Raw genomic sequence first — 25,855 nt, forward strand, 5'->3', positions numbered from 1 at the left:
CTTCTTCTTTTGGCACTGTAGTAGCCTTCACCTGCACCTTTGGTGCGACTGCGTCTTTGCAGTTTCTAGCCATATGGCCTTCGCCTCCACAGCGGTAGCATTTGAAGGATCCAGTCCTTCCTTGAGGTTTTGGAGCACCTCGCTGTTTGTTGGCGTCGACGTCCATAGCGTCGCTTTCCCTGCTTGGACCAGGTTTGTATTCAGGGGTCCTGGGGCCTTGTTTAGGGGTCCACCAGGTCGTTTTCTTCTTATCCGCGTCCAGCTCTTCGAAGTTGCGTCCAATTTGGATCGCATGTTCCACCAGTTTCTTCATGGTGTTTTTGTCCTCGTAACGGACATGAGCGAGCTGTATCTTGACACGGTCTTGAAGTCCCAGCCTGAACTTCTGCCTCTGGTCGTAGTCGGAAAATGAAGTGTGTGCGGCCTTTTGTCTGAAAGCGGCCGCGTACTCTGGAACTGAGGAAGATCCTTGTCTAAGGGATTCCAGTTCTCTGATCGCTTTTCCTTCACGATCTTCTTGCCCCCACATGGCTTCTAAGTCTTCCAAGAATTTCTCCACGGTCAACTTTTCGTCTCCGGTCCTTCCAAGTTTGGTAATGTAAGGTTGCGCCCATTTGGCTGCAGTGCCTTTCATGAAGGAGAGCATTACTCCTATTCTTTGGCCTTCTTGGATGTTGGGCCATTGCGCCGTGTATAGCGCTACTTGGGATATCCAGACCATGAGTTCTATGGAGTCTTTTTCTCCAGTGAAGTCTTGGGGTTTGGAGTATTTGATGGAAGGGGAAGAGTTCGATGAAAGTAGGCTAGCTCCTGCAGAGCCGAATGATGGTTGTTGTGACTGTATTTTTACAGTCTCGTCTTCTTGCATTTCCAGGCGTACGCCCAGGAGTCTGTTTGCTTCTTCTAGAGCTAAATTTTTGGCTTCTAGTTCCGCTATTCTGACCCTGAAACTGTCCGCTTGGTTTGCAAGTGACATGTGAATGTAGTCAACGATTTCTTGTGGACTGGATGGTAATATCACCGTCTGTGCAGGTTGCGTAGGAGAGTTTGGTAATTCAGACATAGTGCCAGTTGTATTCTGGAACCCGATTCACTGATGTCTGTTGAAGAGCTGCTCGTAAGGGCTCTTCCGAAAGGGAATGATGGTGAAAAGAAGAAAGTTATGTAATGGAAAACTGAAGCGGTCCCCGATATCTGATCGGATCTACCACGTACTTCAGGATCGAAGGGTTCTTAAATCAACCCAACCGATGCTTCCCTAATACTAACTAAGAAGGATACGTAACTATACTCGATCGAGTGGGAAAAACTAGGGACAATGCAATCTCCGTTCTGAGGGTACAAGCCTAGGACAAGTTATCACTCTTCCAGCCGAAGCTTACAAGTGCGAGTCTCACTAGGGTATGTCGCTAAATCCTCGTAGGTCGAAAGCACGGTTTGTCGTCTAGACAGTTCCGCTATTGACTCGAAACAAATGCCTACGTGCGTATGAAGAAAGGAATAGGTAAAATGAAACTATAGTAACGTTGAGCAGGCAGGGTTTTGGGCCAGCACTCAAAGTTGCAGTGACACGCCTAATGTCGTGAACACCTCCGTATACTGGCGGCTGCGGTAAGACAGGGCCTGGTATAGGACTACTAACTACGAAAGATGATAGGTAGGAAAATGCGCTCAAATGAGCAAAGGGATGAAACAAAGGATCGCGGCGATTTAAGCCGGGCAAAAGTATAACGGTTCTGTTTCAGCTAATGGTGTGGTGACTACCAACACGACCAGGCGAAAGAGAAAGAGATGCGAGAGTGTAACGCGAGAGTCGGAGTCTCCTATAGTTCAAACCTAATGTCACAACCCTTTAAACGAATTAACGCAGGGCAGAGACTAGGACTCAAACAACAAGATAATCACAAAGAGGATAAGGCAGCAGGTACGTCTTGGATTGCTCACTTGGAGATACAAGAGGTTTGAACTAAAGAACTACTGACTATGACAAGCTACCTATATACACATATTGAAACTGAGATCGAAACTGAGTATGAACTAACTAACCAATCAGAATAATTAAAGGTATCATACGATTCTATATATAACTATAATGTCATAACATGTGCCGCAGCCGCAGTAAGACTCTGGAACATTCCAAGAGTGTCGCGAGGCATGACGTCAACATCTTCGGCATTGTCCGATTGATCACGTGACTCTGATAATTCTACAATAGACGCAATGATAGGAACTTCTTCAACAGTAAACATATTCTTAGGAACAGGCGCTGTGACTGGGCGCTTAAAGGACTTAGAATTAAGGAATGAATAATGGTTTGTATTTGGAACTCGTGACAGCAGTACCCAGTGATAATCAATCCCCACTGATTTAGAATCTATCAGCTTTATACGAAGCATTCGATATCATGGAAAACTACCACGCACTCTCACGCTCATGAAGCCCTTGAGCGCTCGTGTTAATCATCGGCTGGGTGACAGGTTCATAGTTTGATGCTAGTAGACCGGCAGTTGATAATGTTGAATAAATTTGTGGAGTCAATAAATTGTGTAAGATGAATTTCTTGAGTCACCAAATTGAGTACCGAATATCGCTACAAGCCCAAGGTTGACTAGTCACGACGATACAAATCATCGCGCCCCAGAAGTTGAATTGTGACGGTATACGGTATAGATTCAGATTTAGTCACTAAATTAAGTACTGAATATCGCTACAAGTCCAAGGTTGACTAGTCACGACAATACAAATCGTCGTGCCTCAGAAGTTGAATTGTGATCCAAGATGCAATGGGAGGATTCGGATCTGGAATTGTCAGAACTCTATTTATATAACCCGTATTACGGCCATACAGATAGATAGGACATAATATGAGCTCGTGGTAACCAAATAAGGAAATAATTTGAGTTGGTCGCAAACACCTGTCAATTGACACTTAAAAAACTTAAATGACTCCTAATATATTGCGCACTTTCTTTCTGTCGACTCCCACACCCACCATCACTCAGTGGTTTTGTACAGCTGGAGGATGGTGTCTTAGGCGATGTCACTTTATGTCACTTTATGACTATTCACCGAGCAGTTTGTACTGCTGGGATGCTACCTTTCCTGCCGTTTGTACCGGGACGACGCTACTTTCTCCCTCACTGCTTCACCAAGCCGTTTGTACTGCTGGGACGCTATCTTTTGTCTTCACTGCACAATAACAATGGCATCTTGCATTACTGAGACGCTATCTCATTGCATCTTTTACGGACTCATCAAAATACCTTTGTCGACGTAGCCAGCGACAAATCCATCGCGCACAGTTTATTCGACCGTCATGATGCACGTAAATGTAAACTGAGTAAATCGTTACAAGCTCACTTCAACTTTAGTTCGCTTCGATGGAGCGGGAGTAACATCATTCTTCCCCTCCTTCCCATCACCCAACCTCTTGGCCTTCTTCGACAACTCATCAGAGTCCTCTTCGTCTGGAAGCGCGTTGATGTGCTTGTCGAATAATGAGACCACTTCGTCAAACTCGACCTTCATCCTCTTCTCACTCATGAGGTCATACCACTCCTCTGCTAGAGGAACGAGCTTTTGGAAATAGGGGGCGAATTGTTCTCCGATGCACTGTTTCATCGAATCTCCAAGGAAAAAATAGTGCTTCACTTTGGCTTTTTGAGTGACTTCTTCCGGCGTACCATGCCATTGCTCTGGTAGCCACATCTCCATTTTGTCAGGATCACGGTCCACGACGTCCTCAAGGCAGCGCTCTTCACCCATAGGTCCCTTGAACATTATGCCAATCCAGGCAAAAACGTAAAACATCGATTCAAGGTCGTCGTGGTATGTATGCTTGATTTTGGGCATCTTTTGGGGAGTCGAATGGTCCGTGGCTAGCTTAAGCTCTTTTACCGACTTCATACCCTGCGAGTATTGATAATTTAGCTTGCCCATTGCCCTAAGGGCGCTGACGGACATAAAGGGTATGGTTCCCTGAAAAATTAGTCATTCATTGCTCACTGAACAAATAAGGCGCCTACTGTTCCACCGGCAGAATACATATCGTCCAATGTGATGCGTGCCGCGAATTCCCAGTCTATTAGCGCCCCTCGACTGCCATATTCGGTGTCTTCTATCATGGAGTTATTTAGACTGCAGTCTCTGTGCAAAACCTGGTGCTCTTCAACTGCACGCTTTTGAACTGTGACGGTTCAATCAGATATGTACTAACTAATACGACAGGCTCACTTACTTAGCACAATATCACGTAACGCTTTGACGAGCTCTTTTCTAGTTCAAAACTCGTGTAAAGGACGAGCCCGTGGTTTCAAGACGAGACAGACATGCGTGTGATAGACACCTTGGGTGCTATTATAGATCTTCTGGCGATACATTTGCGTATCGTCGACTTTGCCCGGCTCTACCTCCACGAGACAGTGTTCCACGTATTGGGGAACACCAGGGATATCCTTCAGAGCTTTCAGCATCTCCACCTCATTCAACACTACACTCTTGTCGCCTTTCACCCAATGATCCTTAATAATAAACTCCTCGCCATCTCTCCGAGCCAGGTAGCAAACGGTTCTGCGGCCCACAAGTCCTTGATTGCAGAAGATCACCTTCAGCAAGTTGTATATGTTTTCATTGACGGCGATCTGTCCTATCACATTGTCAACCTCAGCGTCTGTATTCTTGAGATCTGGCGCATCAACAAGGGGTGTGGAGTCTGCCTCAGGCTCATTTGCGAACTCGTTGGGAGACAGAAGATGGTCGGGAAGCGAATGAAACTTTGTCTGTGTGTCCAGTGTGTGAGATTGTGTCAGCACTATCTGCGCATCTAGTGAAGATAGCTTCAGGCGGGCGGCTCGACTCCTTCGCTTGGGAAGACCTTTGATGTTTCGGGCCCAAAATGCCCCGGACAACAAGCTCGTCATCTTTGGGTTGATTGTGATCGTGAGGTCAAATCCAATGCAGTCACGTCGACCAAAAACGATGCATGCCATGACGCGTTTGAAAGCATCAGGATTCTCATGTATATTGATTTCTGGGGTCACAATGCCACCCAAATGGTCATGTACATGTACACGGAGTTCGTGATAATTATTGCTGAAGGAAAGAGATAGTACGAAACGCCTCCACGGTTGCTCTCTGAAAATGAGCCATGCCTTTGTGTCAAGCGTCTTTCCGGCAGGTATTGAAGGGGTGTACGAGGTTGTGGTGAGCTCAGCGACTACCAGTATAGTGTTCCAACGCAACTCCGTGTGCTTGGATAAGCAGACATCGGGTTTTCATTGAACATGCTCGCTTTCAATGGGCACGGTAGAACTCGAACCGTACCATAGTGGAGGAAACATGCCTAACGAAGGAAATGATCGGAGGAGGGCTTTGGTGAGGTTGTTGAGGAAGAATGGGAATGTCTTCTCGATGGCCTCACCCTTCCTGGGAAGCGCTAAGGGCCATTGTTTCATGGTAGTGTCGTAGAGCGGCTTGTTGGTTGAATCTACGAGGGTATCTGTTGCGGGCAAGTTCGCGGGGTCGAACGAATTGAAGATCAAAGGTAATAGATGTCCCATATCATTAGCATCTCCTTCGCGGCGGGTTTCTTGGGTGATCAGGCGATTGAGCTCACAGGATGTCAGTTTGTCCATGGAGGAGATGTCGGATTGGATGACACCCAGTGGGTGTAACGAAGCGATTTTTAGCCCGAGTTCAGATGAGAGAAAATGTTTTGACATGGCGGTTGCTGAAACATCGCTGTTCTCAAAGCCGCCTAACAAGGCTACTGCTATCACAGGAAGATAATAGGAAGATAATATTAGCATATCCGAATGCAGCATGTTTGACCCAAACATATATTACTGTTCGGAAGATCACTCGTCTTGCATCCCAGTGTTTGAAATAAGGTAGTAAATGACTATGGAAGTACTGCAAGTACTGCAGGCGCACTAGAGAGTGAATTAAGGCGCAGTCACTGAGAGTACATATGTAATTGTCAATTTGAAAATTTCACACCATGTGACAAGCTTAGCACACATTCACTTGTCGGTCTTTCAATAACATGTGATATACCCACGGGATAATTAGACCAAGACAATTTGAAGTGTGTACTCTAACTAGTTCGGGCATTGTGATCACAAACATGGTAATGATAAGGGGATTCATCTAAGTTAAGTTACGGGTATAGTGAGAATGAATCAACTTTTCTGTAGATGTCATTGTATTAGCGTCGACTTTCGGAGTAGAATATACTGACCTTGGGAGTATGTTTCTTACTCTTTCCCGTAACCATCCCTGCTTCTTTCTGCCTAGCACGACCTGATGTATATTTCAGGTGCATCATGATCATATCGTTAACTGGCCAGAATTCGCTATAATTTTCTAGGTCGGGGAAAGCATCGACAGCCTAATAAACCATAAACCATGAGGTCATGGATAAATGAAGATCGAGTACTGACTTTGTCGCGGACAGTCTTCAGAAGGATAGGACTTTGGGAGGAGGCACACTTCGTCATATCGAGGTGCTCTTCGATGAGGTGGTGCATAGAATTCTAGAGGTGTCGATAAATAAAAGGCATACATCAGTGGGAGTGTGTTACTAACCTTAAACTTGGTGTATGCCTTTGGACTCCAATCCAAAGCCTCGCGGAGTGTGTATCCTCCACGCCCAGGACGACCGGGCTCACCAGCAGGCTTTGGAATCTTCGAGTCTTCTGATAAACTTGCAGCTGAAGTTGACGAGTCACTGTCTGATAGCGAATTGAAGGAGCCTGATGAATCCGAGGGAATGGGTGTCCGAGAACGAGAACGAGAACGAGAACGCTCGAGAGAGACTCTCTTCGGGTATGGTGAGGAAGGATGGGTATTCTTGGATGGGCGTACCGCAAGCTTGAACTCAGGCGCCAGCGTGTTCTTGGGCTGCAAATGCTCTCAGTATGAGGAGCAAGACAAAAAAAATGATGCTAACCTTTGGCAGGAGAATCTCATCAGTAATGAGCATAGTCGAATGATGAGGGCTGCCAAAAAGTTTGAGCTGGTCGGTAAGCATAGGTGGGAAGGGGTGGAGCACCAGGCTCTGGATCGTGAAAGGGAGAGACAGCTTTTGATGTGTTGCGCATGATCTGTAAGTCAATGTAAGGTGGATCAAGATGGCGATGTGAGCGGGTCAGGCTGGCGATATTAGTGGGTCAAGCTGGCGATGTGAGCGGCTGGATCTAGTAGGTTTTATGAGTTGACACATTAGAGCAACAATATTATGTTAAAACAATAAAGACCGGGATCAACGACACGAAGTTTTGAAGCAAATTACTACAAAAGTCGTAAAGATAAGTGTCGTAATTAGAATAAAAAAAATGCCAAAAGACGAAGAATCAACAAAAAGCAACAAAAAGCGAGGTTGTCTAGGAAAGGCTGACACGTCGCTCATAAAAGACGAATACAAACAGCCAGAAAGCACAAAGTCGCCATAGAATCACAAAAAGCCCCTAGTATAAAGATTGTTGAATTGAGCTAGTGAACTTGAGAACCTGACCTGAGCACACACCGATTAAGATCACCCCAGCGATGTTTTTTTATTCCTGGTCTCCATTCAGGCAGTCAACCCAACGCTTCCAGCATCAAGCCCGCCTCACAACAAGTGGGTCTGTCCATGCGCTCGCAGTATCTAATGATGGCCAAGCTCTTGCATGCGGCGGTAAATCACACACGTTCTAATTATTGGAGCGCTAATAAAATAAACAGGCACCGAGGGCATTAAAGTCTGGGATATCAAATCTCGGAAAGAACTCACATGCTCATCTCATAACTACGAGTCCTGAGGCACAGTCAGCTGCGCTGTCTGGATTACGACAAGACTGGCCATGACAGAAACCCTTTGCTATGGAACAGGGCTTGGTTACATCGTGTTTTTGTGATGTAGCCCAGTAGATGTAAGGATGTCCTGTTCATCATCGAGTTCTCGCCTAATGTCGAACAGATGCTTTTTCAGGAGACTTGCACCAGGAGGCTCGGATCGGGCTTCGAGATTACATGTCTGTCATGGGATATGTCCTCTGAAGGGAGTACTCGGATTGCAGTCGGAACAAGGGACAAGATAGTTCAGGTACTTGTTCTAAACACGAACTCGCAACTGGAGGCCGTTTTCGTGGTGCGACTGGACAACACTGTGCCAAAGTCTGTAGCATTTGCAGACGATAAAGGTGTTTATGTGTTTGGACTATATGACGGCAACTTCATCAAGCTGAAGGGGGATGACGGCACAGTAGTGAAGGAATATAGTTGCCAATCAGTGATGTGAGGATTCACCGCAAGCTGCCGAAGTATGACTGACGCTCTTCCTTCAGTGGACATGCGGCAATCAACCAGAAGAGGGGTGTGTTCGTGGTAGACAACGCAACCGACGGGTTTACATTGTACTGACTTCTCGGTGATGAGGAGCCAGTTCGAACTTTCATCACCGCTCCTCCCAGTGTATCAGTCCCAAAGCAGGTGGCATTCGGTGCCGAAGGGAGGTTGGTGGTAGGTGGGAGTGACAATGGTTTGGTATATATATTCGAGAGGAAAACGGGGAAGTTACTGGAGAGTCTTCATCACTCCAATGCCGGCCTGGTGCAGACAATAGCCGTAGGTGTTGACTTGATTCGGAGATGTGGTGCTGATTGTATTTCAGACACGTGATATTAACGGGCGCTGCATAGTCACCAGTGCATTGCAAGCACTAAGGCATAAGGCTACAGTCAATTTATGGGTCTACGACTATGGCATGAAAAAGGAAACCATCACCTCGAAAGAATCCTGGTCTCTGTCGTGTGCACTAACGCGCATTTTCACAATCTTGATTCACGCAAGTGCCCTATTGGTGACCTTATGTTTCTTGATGAACTATGTGAACTATGTTAGTCATCATTAACTTGGCAATATAATTCACTAACTTATGTCTCCAGGACACGATGGCGCTGTCAGCAGACCTTGGCCAGCGCATGAGACATACACGGGTGTTCTTCGCTAATAATCTTGAAGCGAGTGTGCGCGAAGCGGTGTTGGACAAAGTACCGCATGCACAAGAAAAAAACCACGAAAAGAGCGATATCCTGATGCTGCGCGAATTGGCAGAAAGGCTTATGGAGGCCATTCGAGAGGCAGAAGGAGATGTAGGTGAAGAAAGCGCCATTGGTGAAAAAGACGAGATCACTGCTGAAGCCGAGAGGGTATTTTATGAGGCGCTGAGGGTACGATGGGTTGATACTAGGGAAGATAGTTCAGGGGGGAAAGATGTTATTCTCATATAATGATAGACATACTGTTAACTTACAAAAAAAAAAGTATCACCCAGCACACCCATTAACTCACTGCTGAAGGGGTTATACACCGCATAGGTTTCACCCAGCGCAATTCGACAACTGCCTCGTAGGACACCATATCAAACACCATCTCTGTTTCTCTGCTCGTCTCGACTCCTCCACCGTACATACAGCGGAGGGGCATAGCAACACAAAATTCTCTCATTAGTGAGTACATTACTATCTGCACATTGCAAAAACATGACATCTTCCCCAGAATCTCGTCTACACAACCGCGACTTTCATCCACCTGAATTCCTTCTCCGAGATCGTCAATCTCTCGACTTGACGCTTGGTCAGACCAGCGAGCCATCCTTCGTTATACAAAACTACTTTCGTCACTCTGAGCCCGATAGTTTGTACTGTTGAGCTTACCGTTCCTCATCGACATTTGCGAACATGGAATTTTCCCGACGATACGACCGGATTGCGTGACCACTCGGGCACTTGGAATTCCATTGCACTTGTCTCATCAGATCTATATTACGGTATGTATTGTTCCATTGTCCCTTGTCATGCATCCGAATAGTGTCCATATAGGCAATCACCTTGTACTTCGTCGTTGGCATTTGTCTCCGATGCCTTGTTTGTGAGTTGCTTCATTCTTTCCTTGTTTTTTTTTTCATTTAAGTCCCGCTATGCCAGGATCTACTTCCAATCACCCAATTACCAACCTCCCTCAATTCTCCATGCCCGTAGCCCGTGCAACACTCAAACGATGCCTTTGCGAGGAGTGCATTGAGAAAGGCGGATATGACGAGAAAGGCGCACCAACAGGAGTGCTCATGGCCGAACACTTAATCGTGTCTCATATCTTGCGTGTACAAGCGGAACGCGCCGCAGGTAACAGTGTGATTATTGACGTAGATTTTTCTGCCACTGACCTTGCCGCATGCACCTTTGCAGACAACACGTCATCAGTCGCCGTCATCGCCGACGATCTTCGTCGCTTGACCCTTGATACGGATGTACCGGTCAATATTTCTCCGAGCTCGACAGTTTGTACTGTCGAGCTCAAACCTGACACAGTACCTGTCTCGAAAAAGGGATGCAATCGACGCACCGCGAAGGCGTTGGTTGTCCTTGACAACATCAAGTTTCGGATCCAGCAATGCTTTCACTTGTTGCTGCATTCTTGTCGCATTGATCACATTGGTCGCGAACTACATTTACTCCGTAAAGCCATGCAAAATGTCATTCGGCAGACCGATATCGTGATTGCACAAAAGAAGGCGATCGAATCGCAGATAGACATATTGGCAACCCAGTGCAGCAGTCACGAGCCATCCGATGATACACCCGTCGAGATCAATACCGGTAAGTGAGCATGCGGATCATCATGACAGTTCTTTGCTTATCGTTCAGTAGATACCCTTCCGCAAGATCCAGTGAACGAGTTAGATGAAATCACTCAAATCGTTCTCTTCCTTGGCGTCGCATGCAGAGTTATCATAGGGGTCAGCAGGAGTAGTTGTGATCTAATCATGAAGATCATTTCCGTCATACTATTTCTCGCATTCCGGAGACCAGATAACAGCCTCAACTCCTCCCAGACAAATATCCTAAAGCAGATCCCAATGACCTCAGAAAGCGCCAAGGCCAGATTCCATCTCAAGGGAAAGATTGTCCCGTATGCTGTGTGCAGTTGCCATTGCACCTATCCACCAACTTATGCACCAGGCTCGATGACTCCAGTATATCCTGAACGGTGCACTCATCGTCCCATGCTCACGACCGAATGTGGCGAGGCTTTGCTTGTTGGTGCTGATGGAAATTTCCGACCCAGGAGGACCTTCATGTACCACGATTTCAAGGATTATCTGTTCGGTCTTCTCTCTCGTAGAGATATCGAGGCCGTGATGGATCAGGCATGCGACAATCTGATGGACTCCATCGATTCCCCCCATCCGTCCTTCATCAAAACCCCCTTTGAAGCTCAATTTCTCCGCCAGTTCGATGGTCCTCAGCCGGGTTCACTTTTTGTTGATAGAGGAGAGGAGGGACGCTATGTCTTCGCTCTCCATGTGGATTTTTTCAATCCGGAAGGTCTGAATATCCACAGCGCCAGTACATCATGCGGAATCATCTCTATGGCATGCTTAAATTTACCGGTGGATATCAGATACAAGCCGGAGAATATGTATGTTGCGGGTATCATCCCAGGTCCGAAGCAGCCGTCACTGGAGAACCTCAACCACTACATCCGACCCCTCATCAATGATTTGGTAGATGCATGGCAGCGCGGTATCAAGTTCTCTAAAACGGCTTGTTACCCCCATGGCCGGCTTACTCATAGCGCCATCGCCCCTGTTGTCTGTGACCTCTCCGCCGCTCGTCATATTGCTTCTATGGCTGGAGTTGGCAGTCACTTCTATTGCAGTGCGTGCAATTGTTATCATAAGTCTACCTGTGGAAGAGTCGACTTCGAGAAGTGGGAACCTCGCAACAAAGTAACATTGCGAGAATATGCTGAGCAGTGGAGAGACGCTGCTACATCCTCTGAACATGAAAGACTGTTCAAGGCTCATGGCGTGCGCTATTCCGAACTCTGGCGCTTACCATACTGGGACCCCTCCCGGCAACTTGTCATTGATCTGATGCACTGCATATTGGAAGGCTTGGCCCAACACCACACCCGACATCTTCTCGGTTTAACCTCAGAGTCGACCACATCGACATCGCCCTCCCCGGCATTTGCGTGTGACATTGGCGAAATACCTCCCGGGACAATGACAGCCAAAGAGGTAACACAGATATCCGTGATTCGCACCCTCCTCGCATCTCACATAGGTTCTGGCGACGATAATCAACTGGAGGAACACTTTGACAAGCTAAAAAGCACTCTGTCTCATAAAAATTCCGGACCGTTGAGATTTGCCTGCAATTCTTTACATTGTATGCCCCAGAAAGTTGGCAGAACGCTGAAGATTGACTACGTCAAGGCTCTTGTTGATTGGGTAAGCTCTTCGCTGTGATGTTTCTTGCCATCAATTTCTCTAACACGCACTTCACAGCGTCGCGGACAACCTCTAGCGGCCCCTCGAAAAGTTCGTTTGTTCAAGACAGCAGAAGTACTTGATCGAATCCGTAACGTCATCCGTGATACGACCACCCCCACTTGGCTTGGTTCCGTCCCCAAGAATTTTGGCGAGGCATCTGCTGGGACAATTAAGGCTGATGAGTGGCGATCCCTTATCACGATCTATCTTCCCATCGCCCTCATGAGCTTGTGGGGAGCTGGTACATCGCATTCTTCTGACGAAATTGCTGTTCGCCTCAAAACTATCCTCGATCACACTATGGAATTAGTCGGTGCAGTGTATCTTGCTTGTGCACGAACAATGACACCGAGAAGGGCTCAAGCCTATTGCTCGCATATCGCTGCTTATGTCGGAAAGTTGCAGACAATTCATCCCACCTTCTCAGTGCGACCGAATCACCATGCATCGTTCCATATATATGATTATCTGCTCCTATTCGGGCCTGCTCACTCGTGGTGGTCTTTTCCTTTCGAACGTTTAATTGGAATTATACAATGCATTCCTATCAATCACAAATCTGGTACGTCCTTTCAAAGCACGAACGAGAAAGTTAGACTTAATCCTGTTAGGGGAGCTTGAAAATACAATGCTTCTTTCCTATATCAAAGCTGCAAGACTTCGCCGTTGGCTCACCTGACCAGACTGTCCGCCTGCTATTCAAGAGTGTGGGGTCCTGTTTGATCGAGTATTCAATAAGAGCGCTACGAGTTCTATCCATGAGCTTGCCGAAGATCCTATGAATGATGCCATCAAGGTTGCCGACTGTGCAGCAACTAGTGCGGTGCCTGAAGACCTGTATACCCTCATCAGACGACGAACGGCGGTATTACGCGCTACACTCAAGTTCGACGGTGTGATCTACAGTAAGGCGTCTACACACTTGGGCAACAGCCAGATTTTCTTCTATCCTCGCGGAGATCAGTCGTTAACCCCTGTCGCCGCCAGTATCAAATACATTTACAGTATGCTGACAGGAGAGTTATTGTTTGCTGTACAGCGACATATCCCGCTAGATCACCATACCGTCGATCCCTTCTCAATGTACCCTTATTTTCTGGCGAAATTGTACTCGACAGACTTCGAAACCCGCCTTGAAAATGCCAAGGTGTCATGGGTTGTTAGTCACTTTGCGCGATGGAGGGTTTCTGACCGTCACGCTGTGATTCTATCCTTATCTCACGACTGAAACTACCTAGCAATATCTATAACTCTCCTGACTCAATTGTTATAGCTTTCAATATGAATATATTTATTTAATCTCTTGCATTTTTACAGGCGTGTGAGCGGGCAATGGGCAGGCGATGGGCGGGCGATGATCGGGCGATATATTTAATCTGAAGACAAAACTTGAAGTTTCGTCATCGCATTTTGTTGCCGCCGTGAACTTGATATTTTCGGCAGGGTCTAATTGTTTGATACAACTTAACATAGTGACCATGGACCAAACTTCAAGTAATTGTCCCAAGTTGAACGTCATAATAAAACTTTAAATTCAAGCACACGCTCAAAATCTGACAATATTTCTTATTTTCGGTGACATATGGTCAGTGCCAAAATAGCTGCCAAAGCTTTATATTTTGGATTTTGCACAAAACACTGCCAAAATTTGAAGTTATGTGCCCATATATATGTTAGTTTAAATTTCAAAAATGTTCTTTGCATTCCGGATAACATTAAAACCTATCTTAAATATTGCGGACACCGTAGTGTTTGACAGTATCTGTGTCTGTCCCCATTACCTAAAGCGGCACGACCTGCTACAATTCAGACTCCGTGCTTCGCTTGCCAAATTTCTCCGAGATCGACCAGCAGCCAGGCTGGTCACGAGCCTAGTGAAAAAGGTCCTTGACATCAAAGGGTGGCGTGGGGAGCTCGAGAGTGGTTCTCTCCATGGAACAAGTGTTGGATGGGATGCAGGGGTCGGTTGACGATGAAGAGCGATAGTACCAAGTTGATAGTAATTTCGTCAATGTTCCTTGCCTTTCCAAGGATGAGTATCAATTCTTAAAGATACCTCATTATCTCTGCGCAGCAGTTGCAGAGTCACCGGCGGCCTACTAATGGCAAATGCGAATCGCAGGTACTACATATAAAGGAGCAACGAGTAAGTGAGAGTAAAATGACATGGGATATCGACCGAGTACTAAGTATATAAGTGCTGAGGGAATAGAGACGGAGATGATAGCTCTGGTGCAGAAGAGGCCTGAGATTATTGCACTGAGATCTATTGAAATAAATGTCATTTCTGAATACCGACGATTTCACGACAGCGCACCAACATTACTCATACATCCACCACTGAAACAGAGAGTTCCGCATCCTGTTGTTCCTTCTTCGACACGGAATTTTCGTCTCCGCTTCCTCCTTTCATGGACGGTGCGAGGTTTGCTACAGGTCCATTGAACCAATGGACGCCTCCATACACCGGGCAATAATACCAGGAAATCGCAAGGGCCATGTACCCTCCAAGGACCACAGCTGTATAGTTCATCTCTTGTGCAGTCGTTTGCGGGGTCGAAGGAAAGAAGAAAACAAAGATCATGAAGACCATCGACGACACAGCTATCGCTGCGATTGGAAAGCTCTGCACGGACATATTAGTGCAGGAATAGTAAACGCATCCCTGTAGATCAACTCGCCAATTTCCCAAGATAAAATGGGCCGGGTTTGAAATCGTTCTTGAACGCAAAGCGCGTTGTGATTGGCGTTATGTATGAGACATACGATGCAGTGATACCGATAGTGAACACCGCATTGATGGCCTCGGTGCTCACAAACGCAAGAAGCCCAATCACCAGTACAAAGACAGCGTCAAACCAAACCGTATTAACTGGTGTTTGCGTGTAGCTATTGATCCGGTACAAATATCTTGAGAATGGGAGGGCCCCATCACGAGAAAATGCAAATGTCTGGCGAGAGCCGACCAGGAGGGAGTTCGATGCCACTATGTACCTGCTTTGTGATTAGGTTATGTGTGTCACGCGCTGCTAAAACGTACAACGTTGAAATAATGAGACACCACAAAGCTAACGCCCCCCTCTGCCCAAGCGAAGTGTATAAGATTTGTGCCATAGGCTGGCCGATAGGACCATTTAAGATACTTTCAAGGTTGGTACCCATGCAAAAGGCAAGGGAAACGTTTATTCCTATATAAGAAATAGTATCAAGATCGGAGTGACATGTCGTTCCACATACCCCAACCAAGAACGACCGACACTGCAATAGAACTGATCTACCTGGGGTGAACACAATGATTGGTCATTTTCTGATGTGACTCACGATTGCCCATGGTATTGCAGTAGCAGCGTTTGAGGCCTCCTCGCTCATATGGACGCTGGCATCATAACCGCCTGGTAATCAAAGGTGGTCATGAATAGACAATCCGGGAGAAGAGGGTCTAACCTATTGAATAAAGAGGCGCCATGAAACTCAAGATGAACGCGAATCCAGAAGGCCAGCCAGCCACTGTCACTGAACGTGAGCTGCGATTGTAATTGGAAGCGGATACATACAGTTTGTGAAATTTCCTAGCGCAAAACTTGCACTGTTTCGGTATTCGCGTGGCGTCGCGATTGGAAGCGCAATAATGACTATGAAGCAAAGGCTGCCGGAGGACTTGAAGCATTGGACATGGATAAATATACAACACCTACCACAGATTCACAAAGGTGTATAGTCTCTGCAATCTTGCCAAGACTTTGGTACCGAGGCTCACGAGGACAGCATGTGACAAGACCAAAGCTGCGTATATACCGCTGTGGCAATCGTTATGAGATATAGTGATTGGAAGAAGGTGGACTGACTAGAGCTGCTCGTTGGTAGTGACATATGCCTGGTCTGTGGCAATACTAATCGCTGCCGCGATCTGAATTGCGCAAGCCCAGTTTACGGAAGCTAGCCCCACGCTATCAGAGGCAAATTGTTGAAAGAATGAAAATTGACTCACCGACTCCAGTGATAGTCTGTATGGTATTTGAGTCTGTAGATGTCAAGACGGGATGCACATCATGTCGAAATGCAAGACTTACAGCCAACTATCCACGAGAGAAAATTCCGGCACCGTGGAGAAGCAAGTGAATAAGTCCAATAATATAACTAGATTTTCATAATGAGCAGATGTGAAACAATAACGACATCAAGTACATACACCTCCAGAAGTAGGCGCTGCTGATGCGAGCTCCGCCATTGCCAGCCCGATGCACATGATAAAGGGACCAGCAATTGCCCACTGCAGGGAAAAACGTTGCAAAACAATGATCCCTACATATGATGAGAACTTACCCCCCAAACCATAGCGACAGGTCCGCCATTTGGTATGGCATAGAAGAGCACAGAGCTAAATAGATTTTGATCAGTCAATTGGCTGGAGTCATATTAGCAACTTACGCTATACCAGGGAGCACTCCTGTATAGCTGAATGCAAGTCCAGACACCTGTACAACTGTTGGATTGTGTCGTAGTGACGATAGCCTGATATCAAGCCCACCTCTAGCGGGGTGAATTCCCTACGAAACTCTTGCTTGTATCCTAGCTTAGCTAGAACAACTTCATCCGCGCCTAGTTGTAGGTGCTGCTTCGAAGTTGCAGGAGCTCTGGCAGCCATAACGTATCACTGCGGGGCTCAGCGAATGGGCAAGCTGAACCAGGTCCACATCACGTAACATAGCGCGCACTAAAAGAGATGAAGAGAACACATGGGACAAATCAAAGATAGAGCCGGCCGAATTAGGACCCGCATTATGACCGAGCAACTCTATAAAACCTAGTCTGCGATCCAAACGGAAATTGACCAAATGTTTATCTCAACTTACGGTCCGGACGTTTCTCCTTGGTGGAACATACGGACTCGCCGGCGAAGAGGATAGGGAACTGGCATGTCCATCTGGACATGAGCCCCACAGCTTTCAAGTTGGTACCGACCAGAATAAGTACACCTTCAAGTTGCGTTGAAGTTTGTTTTGTTCGTTCCGAGTCCGATCACGTAACTTTTCAGTGTACGTTATTACGTCGGCAACGGCCGCTCAAGCCTCGAGGTATATTTCCCCAGATCCTCTTCCAAAGTTCCAGGGTACAGATCTTGCCCGCCTAATATTAGCTAGCTGAGTCCACAACGCACTTGTCAGTCGCGATATGAGTAACCCTCCATTGAAATCAGGAAGCGATCTTTATCCAGAGACTTCTGCTAACAGCAGGTTTGTTTAATTATTCAAGAGGAGGCCGCATCTCCAGCCTAGTATTATCTCAACTTACGTTTTTGTACTCCAGACAAGCTCAATCTACACCTATATCCGTTGCATCCGGTAGCTGTACCATATTGAAGAATCACTTGAACCAAAAGGCCACTGTCCATGATGCTACCGATGACGAGTGTAGCTCTGACTCGGAAGGGACCGTCCAAAGTCCCAGCCATCACGAGCGCCATAAGCGCGTACGCCTCCAGGATATCTTATCTCAAGGTGATGATCGTGGCGAGGATTTCGAATCGCCGTCAAAGAGGGCGAAGGTATTGACCACAACAGTACGTTCACAACATCATTTGAACATTATCTTGAAGACCGAGCTTATATTTCAAAGTGGACATCCACTGACCCTCCTGATGTTTTAAACTATTTTAATGAACGCATGCTCGAACTTTCATACGTCACTCGCCGGGCTTTTGCTGCGAGAATCCGATACGCACGCCTTCGTAGCCACGAACTTGACCTGATGAAGTCCATCGTCGAGTATGAAAACGAGCAGTCCAAAATACAGGTAAATGCAATTGATCTGCAGATCAACTCCCTCAAAGACACGCTTCGCGATGCAGGGGTGGACATGGAGAGCAAAGAGTGTAGGTTATCCAAGGACAACATCAGGATGTTCTCAGGTGATGACGATGACGATGAGGCAAGTTGGCAAGAAGATGACTCTTGCGACGTTACATTTTCATTTGGAAGTTCTGGATCTGGCTCAGATTACGCGTCAGATGAATCGCATGATGATTGACTTCGCTATCGATATCTATCCGCTGTCTATGTCTGCGCATGCGTCGATCAAAAAGAATGCCGTGCCAAATATCATGATCCTTATCATCAAATGCATCTGCGATATTCCTTGTCAGTCGCTAAATCATGAGGAATAGCTACATAAAAGTGGTCCGACACCACTCAGCTCCACAGACTAGTCGTCATAATCTCTTTCACCTATCCTAGTTGATCACTAGTGAACCACTGACGTGGTACCGATGCGTGGCAGCTCAAACAACCCAGAATAATTATACAATACACCGTCGTACAACATGTTTCATGACAACCAAACACGAGCGCGATCCCGTCGGTTTGAACTCAAGACAAGTTTTGCATCGCGCGTCTCCATCATGTCAGGTCGTCAAAAAGCATCCGGTCTTGTGCGTATCTCAAAAGGTTCAAATGATAAAGTGATTGGTGAGAGATTGGGATGAGAGGCCTGGGATTCGAGCGAGCATTCTGTAATTACAAGAATGGTCGATGGCTGCTGGCAACAATGGCCGTGATCAAATAGATACGCTCCTGCAGGTTCTGCTAAAAATTCTGCCATTTGACAGCAAGAACAATTCTGCCAAATCGATCAGAATTGTGCCCATAAGCGTACAGAGAATATAAAAGCTGGTCGCTGTCCCCCAGTGGTCCCGCGTTCTCAGAGATATCATTCGAGATCCCCTCCAGAAGATTCCATATCACCTCGCACAAAAAATGCGTTTCTCCCTCCTCGCCGTTGTTGTTGCTCTGACAGTATCTATGTCTGTCAGTGCACAGTGTAGCCCCAAAGGAGGACTTTGCGGAGAAACACCATGCTGCAGTGGATATGTCTGTGAAAGTATAGATGGCGTGAGTATGAGCAGGTCACTGTGCAACCAGGATTCAACCGTATGATTGACCTGCGCGCCTTAGAGTGGAGTGAATTTGACCTGCGTAGGCCAAGCGTAGGCTGAAAATAAAGCTGGCAGCCCGAGCGGCACGTCGCAACAGTGAGTTATGCTTCGGCTTTCGCTTTGGTATCATGGCTGATGGTGCAACACCTAGTTTGGAGTCGATTGGTACAATTGTTTTTTTCGTACTGCTCGAGTAATGTGTATGTTTGAACTTATCTGGAAATGGCCGACCGTGCCTAGCCTTTCTCGTTGTCAACTAAGCTCGAGTTCGAGAGGCTGTCGAAACGAGCGATCATTGCTGTAGAAGATTAATATTGAGAGGCCACACGAAGATGGAACGCACTGCGCAACTTGAATCTACTCGTCTAGCGTTGGCCTCGAAGGCTAGCTCATGAATTTTTCTCGATGTGTGCAATTGAGCCAACGAGAGGCCACTTTTTTGCCGATTGAGATTCATGACGGACGTATTAGGTTCCGGTATGTGGCAGCTAGTCGAAGCCCAAAGGCGGAAGAGAATTAACCGGACCTAGTTTTCACACGCAGATGCAATTCTATAGATGATACCTAACTTACCACGACTACTGAGTCTTTTCAAAACCATGGTACTGTGTTCACTTCACGTCCTCACACTAAACTATACCCATGAAAAAGTTGTCAAGAAGCTCGTAATAAAACTCCATGTAGTAAAGAAGCCGGACGAGTCGCTCGAATCCCCAGGCCCCGCATTCATTGTTCCGAGTCACACCCACCCACTATTAGTGATGACGAGACGATACGCCTCTTTCTGAGGCCGAATAACTGTTCAGCGACGAAGAGGACCAACTACAAGCTGAAGATGGTATCCTTGAAGAAGATGAAGATCACCAGGTATACAATGAGTTCGGCGTGGATTCGGCTGCTACTGGAATATGAATTTGGTGGTATATTGACTAACATCTTACCTGGTTTTTGCTAAAATGGATGTTTTAGGTGCCGAACTTACGTTCGTTTATGGCCGCCTTACAGTGCCGCATAGGACGTAGATTCATGATTCATCGGAGAGCTCAAAGTACCATGCTTTGTTCGTGCAAACTGAGCCTACCGGCTGCTCATGTGGAACGCTACGTCAAACGCGAGAGCACTTATTACGTGGATGTTCGCTATTCACATGCCAATGCATCCACTTGCGTGCAGTATCACCACATCAACATACTGCACAAGACCTTAGGTATGGAGAAGGAGACAGAGGCGCAAGCAAAACTCATTCATGAGCCTGACGCTTTCAAGGAGGTTGCCATACTATGACATCCGTCATGTTGACAACCCTTGGAGCTATGCGGAGATGGCTTCGAAACGTCGAGTGCTTATGGACCCAGTTGACGGCTGGTTGGAAACTCGAATGTTCAGTAGACAGTAGTTCGACCCCAAGTTGGCGATGGACCTTGGCTGGCAATCTGTTGGCATTACAGATAGGTGCCATCTGTTTGAAGGCACAATCACGCAAGAAGAATTCCAAATAACAACATTTAGCTCATAAAAGCCAACCGTCTTCTTCGGAATTACCTGATTTCTTATCACAAGAGTCACAAATAATGCGTTTCGCCTCTGTATTTGTCCTCGCCGTCGTTGCTGCTTTAGCCTCATCATCTGTCTCTGCCATACCCCCTCAGGTTGACGAGGCTGGCGCCACTCAATGTCTAAACTTTTGCAACACTGATGTAGATTGCCAACACACCGGCTGCTCCCATCGGACTTGCGTGAGTATCAGTAGTTTTCGTGGTTCTGATAGCCTGACTCACTTGCATGGCAGGTCCTCAGTTGGTTCTGCGCAGTGAGTCGTGTTTCTGCCCTCGCATCCATGCAGTATGACCATTGGCACTGACGTGCGAGTGATTAGTGATTTGTAGATTTGATCAATGGATAACGACCGCATTCATATCCCCCCCTGGTCGCTACAAAATTCAAAATAAGACTGACGTTATTCTGTAACATGCCCTAATAGTGGGGGTGCGCCTCACACTAGGGCATTCGTGAACCTAGAGATGCGATGGAACACTGGGGGCCCCCCTAGACTAGATTGAATTGTCCTTCATAGAGTACGACTATTTATAAGACAGAAACTGGAATTTTAAAAAAAAACATGCCCTAAAACATTCCTGGGTCATCACAACAGTAGGACCAGGGCTGTTTGCTCCTATATATTAGATGATAAACCTCTTGATGATGTCTTCGGAGCCATGCATGTCCATCCAGTGAATAGTGCTTGACTGATTTATGATTACTGTACAGCAAAGCAGCTGTACAGCCTGCCGCAGCCTTGCTTGAAGGCAGCCGCTAGATTCCCACGTTGCACCAAACACGGTTTGACGGTCAGGTCTTATGTACTATTAGGCCAATTTCTACATTTACTTTGATCTGCCTGATATGCCCTCTCAATCAGCACTCTCAGCAGACGAAAAGTCTAAAGTAAAATCCACTTTAGACAATTCCACGCAAAAGATACTCACCGCTACTGCTGCTCGTATCTACTTTGCACATCGGGCCATCAGTAAACCGGTGAGTTCTTGCTGGGGATTATGCTGATTATGGTGCTTTTACATGGTCATATATTAGAGGTACTCAGAGTAAAAATTTAAACGTCGCTAATCGTCGCTAATCGTCGCTAAAGTCGCTAAATGTCGCTAACTCTCGGTTAGAGATGGACAAAACTCGAGCAGTAAGACTCGGCATATGCATCGGCACGATGTCGGACATTCAAACGACACTTAGTGAAACGAAAGTAGCATAGGCAAAGTAGATAAGATTTCAAGAAAAAAAATACTAAGTCGATATCTACATGTAACAGTGAGGGTACGTGCTGTAAAGTAAAAAATCTACTGCTGCGTGCATCAATAAAATTGGAACGATCCTCGTCAACTGGAGGAGGATGGCACAAGGTGGTATGAGACGCCCGAAGACGCGGAAGGTGTTTGAGGAGTTTCGGAGGGAGTGCCTGGCGTGATAGAAGCGCTTGGCGGTTCTGTGAGGAGGTGCGCTGCGCGCGAGTTGAGTGCTGCGTGAGGGAGTGCTTGGCGTGTTGGAAGCGCTTAGGGGTTCGGTGAGGGAGTAGGGCAGCGTGAAACGCCTGGAGACGCGGAGGGCGTTTGAGAAGGAGTTTCGGAGGGCGGCGGTTGAGAAGGAGTTTCGGAGGGTGTTTGAGAAGGAGTTTCGGAGGGTGTTTGAGAAGGAGTTTCGGAGGGCGGCGGTTGAGAAGGAGTTTGGGAGGGCGGTTGAGAAGGAGTTTCGGAGGGAGTACCTGGCGCGATAGAAGCGCTTGGAGGCTCGGTTAGGGAGGTAGGCAGCGTGAAACGCCTGGAGACGCTGAGGGCGTTTGAGAAGGAGTTTCGGAGGACGGTTGAGAAGGAGTTTGTACGTACCTAGCATGTTAGAAGCCCTTGGCGGTTCGCTGAGGGAGGTGGGCTGCGCGCGAGCGTCGTTGAGTGCTGAGTGAGGGGGTGTGATGATCACGAGGTACATGAGCACAGCAAGCTGAAACACCGGAATTTGCCGAAATTTTCAAACTCCGCCGCAAAGTGCGTCACATATGCCAGGGATAGACAGGAGTTTTGATCCCCTGATTCCCAACATGCCTCGTCAGTCAAAGCGTGCACAAATGCTGCATGACATCGATGTATCTGCACTTGCAGTAGCCACAGCCCGATACCAACATCTTCTGGAGGACGACGAGTCTACTACAGACTCTGCCTCGAGTCTCGACTCTTTCGATCTTACCCGTGACTCAGACCTTGACCTTTTCATGAGCATCATGTTAACCCCTCCATCTCCTCTTTCTCCAGTTTTATCTGGCTTCTCCAGTTCTTCCTCCGACTCTTTCTCTGATGACTCATCTGATGATGACATCAACCATACCACTGCTCACTACGACCGTCTTCAAGATTCCATTGCAAGTCTTCGGGATGAGGTAGAGAGGGCACGTGTGCTCCATAGACCCAGTGAGCCTATCCCACGAGCCTCACAGCTGCACCTCCTTGTCCATTTTGGGGAACATCGCCCTCATCTATTTCGTCGTAAACTACGTGTCGACCCCGAAATTTTCGATGACATCCTCAATCTCATTTCTGGCCACCCCATTTTTCATAACAATTCCAACAACCTCCAGCTTCCTATCTCTATTCAACTTGCTATTTTTCTCAACCGTGTCGGCCACTATGGTAATTCTGCCACTCTCCAGGATGTATCTGAATGGGCTGGTATTAGTGTTGGGTCTGTGGTTAACTGCACCAATCGTATAATGGTTGCACTGCTTGACCAGCATGATGCCTTCATGGGTTTTCCCCCACCTGATTCACAGGACTTTGAGCTTGCTCGGCAATATACTGCACGGGTGACCACTTGCCCTGAGTGGCAGAATGGAGTCCTAGCTGTTGATGGGACATCAATTGACCTGTATGAGACACCTGGATTTTATCACCAGTCTTTTTATGACAGGAAATCCAAATATTCCCTGGGCTGTCAGGTATGTTTTTTTTTTTTTTAATTTCATGGTTTAAAATTAAAATAAATTCAAGGCAGTCATTATGCCCCACAATCTTCTCATAGTTGATTATTCTCTTGGTCACCCTGGAAGCATCCATGATGCATACGCATTCAGATCTACTCGTATCTATCAAGAACATGACACACTTCTTCCAGCTGGCCACTGGGTCTGGGCAGACAGTGCTTATCCACTGGACACCTGGTGCATTGCCCCTTTCAAGAAGCCCCGCAATGGACGGCTGACAGCAAATCAGAGGACATTCAATTATCACCTTTCTACAGTTTGTCCCTTTATTTTTCCATTTTTTTCTGATTTAAATTTGATTTATCTAGGTCCGTGTACGAGTGGAGCATGCATTTGCTGCATTGAAAGGGCGGTTTCAATCTCTTCGAGATCTCCGACAGAATATCAATTCAGCAGATGACTTACGGACAGCAGTCCATTGGATTCAGTGTTGTCTGATCCTACACAACATGATCATACGGTTTGAAGAAGAACATGCTCTGACAGAGGACCAGGGATCAGTCAAGTGGTCTTGTCAAGAGGCTAGAAACTTTATGTCTCAAGAGGCAGCTGAAGGACCAGATGGTAATGACCAAGTAGGTGATAGGTTATATGAAGGGACTCCAGGTCATGCTCGTCGTGAGAGGTTGATGGATCTCTTGTTTGACAGCCCTCACTCAAAGGCACAACGTAGACAGGGATAGCAGTTGTAGTTACAAATTTCCACTTGAATATGTTTTCTTGGCTCTGAAGGTGTGATGCTTGACATATGTTTTCTTGGATAAGTAATGTTTGATAACCTGAGGAGATGTTAGATGGTACATATAACTAGTACACTTGCTAGGATAAGCACCACAATATTAAGCAAGTGAAGAGACTGACCATCACAGCTGCTTAGGTTTGAAATCAGCTTTCTTTGCGTTGCAAAGAAAGCTAATAAACCTAGAGCACTGTGATGGTCAGTCTCTTCACTTGCTTAATATTGTGGTGCTTATCCTAGCAAGTGTACTAGTTATATGTACCATCTAACATCTCCTCAGGTTATCAAACATTACTTATCCAAGAAAACATATGTCAAGCATCACACCTTCAAAGCCAAGAGGAAACACCATCATGGTCCATTGAAAACTGGTAGTACATGAACTATCAACATAACATGAACAGGACTAATGGTTAACATAACAACATATGTAGTATGAAGGACAGCATGAGATATGTGATGCAAAAGGACAACAGTAAGACTACAACAACACCCTCAAGAGTTAGAACCGCTCATCAAACGTTGGTACTCAATCTTCAGCTGAAGCGCTCTTGCCTCCTCAGCATGCGCATGTGCCAGCGCAGCATGCATCTTCGCCTCCGCTTCGCGGAGGCGAATCTCCGTATCCTTCGCTTCCTGGGAGCGCTGATGAGTGGCGACAGCTTCCTTGTCGCAGTGTACACGCTCCTCGCGCAAAAACTTGTGCTCATTTACCTGACGGGCGAGGTTGTACTTCGCCATGTAACGCTCGTTCTTGAGCTCGCCCCGAGTGATCCGGTCCGACTGGACGCTTCCGATCTCGTCGTTGAGCCGGTTCAGGTCGCCTTGAAGATCCGACCGCACCCGTTTCACCTGCCTCCCTTTCCCCTTGGAGGATGGGAGTTGTGACGTCTGGGAGGTGGAGGCAGGTGCCGACATCGTCGTTTTCGACAGCGAGGAGCCGCTGGACGAGGGTTTTGGCGAGTTGGCGCTGGTCCGGCTTGTCCTCGACACGCGCTTGCCGAAGGCAGCGCGACTATCGTGGAGGGAGGTCTGCGATTTCGGGGGAAGGACGAATGATGATGACTTGGGCGAGGGGGAACGAGATGATGAGGGGGATGCAGACTGACGTGCCCGACGTTTGGAGGCTCTGGGCTTGGGGGGGCTGTTCAAGATGGTGACGTCACCCTCCTCTTCCCAGTAATTTGACGTTACGGGAGGCTGCGGCTGTGGCACGTCGTCGAAGCGAAGGTCCATGTCCATGTCCTCGTCGTATCCGTCGCCGACGTAATTGTTGTCACAATACGTATCGGACTCGGAGGGGGCAGGCGCGGGAGGGTGAGAGCG

At 47.0% G+C, this 25,855-nt stretch overlaps 7 protein-coding genes across 7 annotated transcripts; 3 read left to right on the forward strand and 4 right to left on the reverse strand.

Annotated features, from left to right (window-relative positions):
• Window positions 1–4,280: 4,280 nt before the first annotated feature.
• On the reverse strand, window positions 4,281–5,075 carry F5891DRAFT_958738 (uncharacterized protein; the record flags this gene model as incomplete). The annotated part of the gene is made up of 3 exons (XM_041375582.1): window positions 4,281–4,640; window positions 4,856–4,862; window positions 4,909–5,075. Coding segments are annotated over 3 exons (534 nt in total), but the record flags the coding sequence as incomplete, so codon positions are not given.
• A 1,104-nt stretch (window positions 5,076–6,179) lies between these two features.
• Window positions 6,180–7,030, reverse strand: F5891DRAFT_1193136 (uncharacterized protein; the record flags this gene model as incomplete). Its single annotated transcript, XM_041367685.1, has 5 exons — window positions 6,180–6,188; window positions 6,239–6,388; window positions 6,441–6,533; window positions 6,586–6,900; window positions 6,950–7,030. 5 exons carry the CDS (start codon window positions 7,028–7,030, stop codon window positions 6,180–6,182), a joined length of 648 nt encoding a protein of 215 aa, XP_041221914.1.
• Window positions 7,031–8,026: 996 nt separating this feature from the next.
• F5891DRAFT_1193137 (uncharacterized protein) lies at window positions 8,027–9,269 on the forward strand (the record flags this gene model as incomplete). Its single annotated transcript, XM_041367686.1, has 5 exons — window positions 8,027–8,274; window positions 8,325–8,364; window positions 8,416–8,604; window positions 8,651–8,875; window positions 8,925–9,269. The coding sequence occupies 5 exons, from the start codon at window positions 8,027–8,029 to the stop codon at window positions 9,267–9,269; spliced, it is 1,047 nt and encodes a 348-aa protein (XP_041221915.1).
• A 5,237-nt stretch (window positions 9,270–14,506) lies between these two features.
• On the reverse strand, window positions 14,507–17,077 carry F5891DRAFT_598795 (amino acid/polyamine transporter I). Its single transcript, XM_041372420.1, has 16 exons — window positions 16,848–17,077; window positions 16,748–16,794; window positions 16,643–16,697; window positions 16,509–16,589; window positions 16,390–16,456; window positions 16,308–16,340; window positions 16,165–16,255; window positions 16,015–16,116; window positions 15,874–15,965; window positions 15,764–15,826; window positions 15,641–15,711; window positions 15,557–15,593; window positions 15,360–15,507; window positions 15,001–15,313; window positions 14,641–14,945; window positions 14,507–14,585 (listed from the first exon to the last, which is right to left on the reverse strand). The coding sequence occupies exons 1-15, from the start codon at window positions 16,962–16,964 to the stop codon at window positions 14,646–14,648; spliced, it is 1,617 nt and encodes a 538-aa protein (XP_041221916.1). The 5' UTR covers window positions 16,965–17,077; the 3' UTR covers window positions 14,507–14,585; window positions 14,641–14,645.
• Window positions 17,078–17,491: 414 nt separating this feature from the next.
• On the forward strand, window positions 17,492–18,346 carry F5891DRAFT_1193140 (uncharacterized protein; the record flags this gene model as incomplete). The annotated part of the gene is made up of 3 exons (XM_041367687.1): window positions 17,492–17,553; window positions 17,627–17,879; window positions 17,936–18,346. 3 exons carry the CDS (start codon window positions 17,492–17,494, stop codon window positions 18,344–18,346), a joined length of 726 nt encoding a protein of 241 aa, XP_041221917.1.
• A 504-nt stretch (window positions 18,347–18,850) lies between these two features.
• Window positions 18,851–19,488, reverse strand: F5891DRAFT_598912 (uncharacterized protein). The gene is made up of 2 exons (XM_041372421.1): window positions 19,257–19,488; window positions 18,851–19,187 (listed from the first exon to the last, which is right to left on the reverse strand). The coding sequence occupies exons 1-2, from the start codon at window positions 19,378–19,380 to the stop codon at window positions 18,901–18,903; spliced, it is 411 nt and encodes a 136-aa protein (XP_041221918.1). The 5' UTR covers window positions 19,381–19,488; the 3' UTR covers window positions 18,851–18,900.
• Window positions 19,489–21,629: 2,141 nt separating this feature from the next.
• F5891DRAFT_1054342 (uncharacterized protein) lies at window positions 21,630–21,840 on the forward strand. Its single transcript, XM_041362617.1, has one exon. It carries the CDS (start codon window positions 21,654–21,656, stop codon window positions 21,810–21,812), a length of 159 nt encoding a protein of 52 aa, XP_041221919.1. The 5' UTR covers window positions 21,630–21,653; the 3' UTR covers window positions 21,813–21,840.
• The last annotated feature ends 4,015 nt before the right edge of the window (window positions 21,841–25,855 follow it).

This window comes from Suillus fuscotomentosus, assembly GCF_016647785.1.
Source record: "Suillus fuscotomentosus strain FC203 chromosome Unknown F5891scaffold_56, whole genome shotgun sequence".
Classification (NCBI taxonomy): domain Eukaryota; kingdom Fungi; phylum Basidiomycota; class Agaricomycetes; order Boletales; family Suillaceae; genus Suillus; species Suillus fuscotomentosus.

What these genes read in the sequence shown, in the direction of transcription:
- F5891DRAFT_1054342 (XM_041362617.1), top strand. Translation starts at nt 21,654, where the DNA reads ATGCCCTCTCAATCAGCACTCTCAGCAGACGAAAAGTCTAAAGTAAAA.
- F5891DRAFT_598795 (XM_041372420.1), bottom strand. Translation starts at nt 16,964, where the DNA reads ATGGCTGCCAGAGCTCCTGCAACTTCGAAGCAGCACCTACAACTAGGC. An exon ending in ACAGACTATCACTGGAGTCG is followed by an intron (nt 16,256 to 16,307) that starts GTGAGTCAATTT and finishes GCGTGGGGCTAG; the next exon opens with CTTCCGTAAACTGGGCTTGC. An exon ending in GCTAGGAAATTTCACAAACT is followed by an intron (nt 15,827 to 15,873) that starts GTATGTATCCGC and finishes GTTCAGTGACAG; the next exon opens with TGGCTGGCTGGCCTTCTGGA.
- F5891DRAFT_598912 (XM_041372421.1), bottom strand. Translation starts at nt 19,380, where the DNA reads ATGATACCAAAGCGAAAGCCGAAGCATAACTCACTGTTGCGACGTGCC. An exon ending in CTCCACTCTAAGGCGCGCAG is followed by an intron (nt 19,188 to 19,256) that starts GTCAATCATACG and finishes ATACTTTCACAG; the next exon opens with ACATATCCACTGCAGCATGG.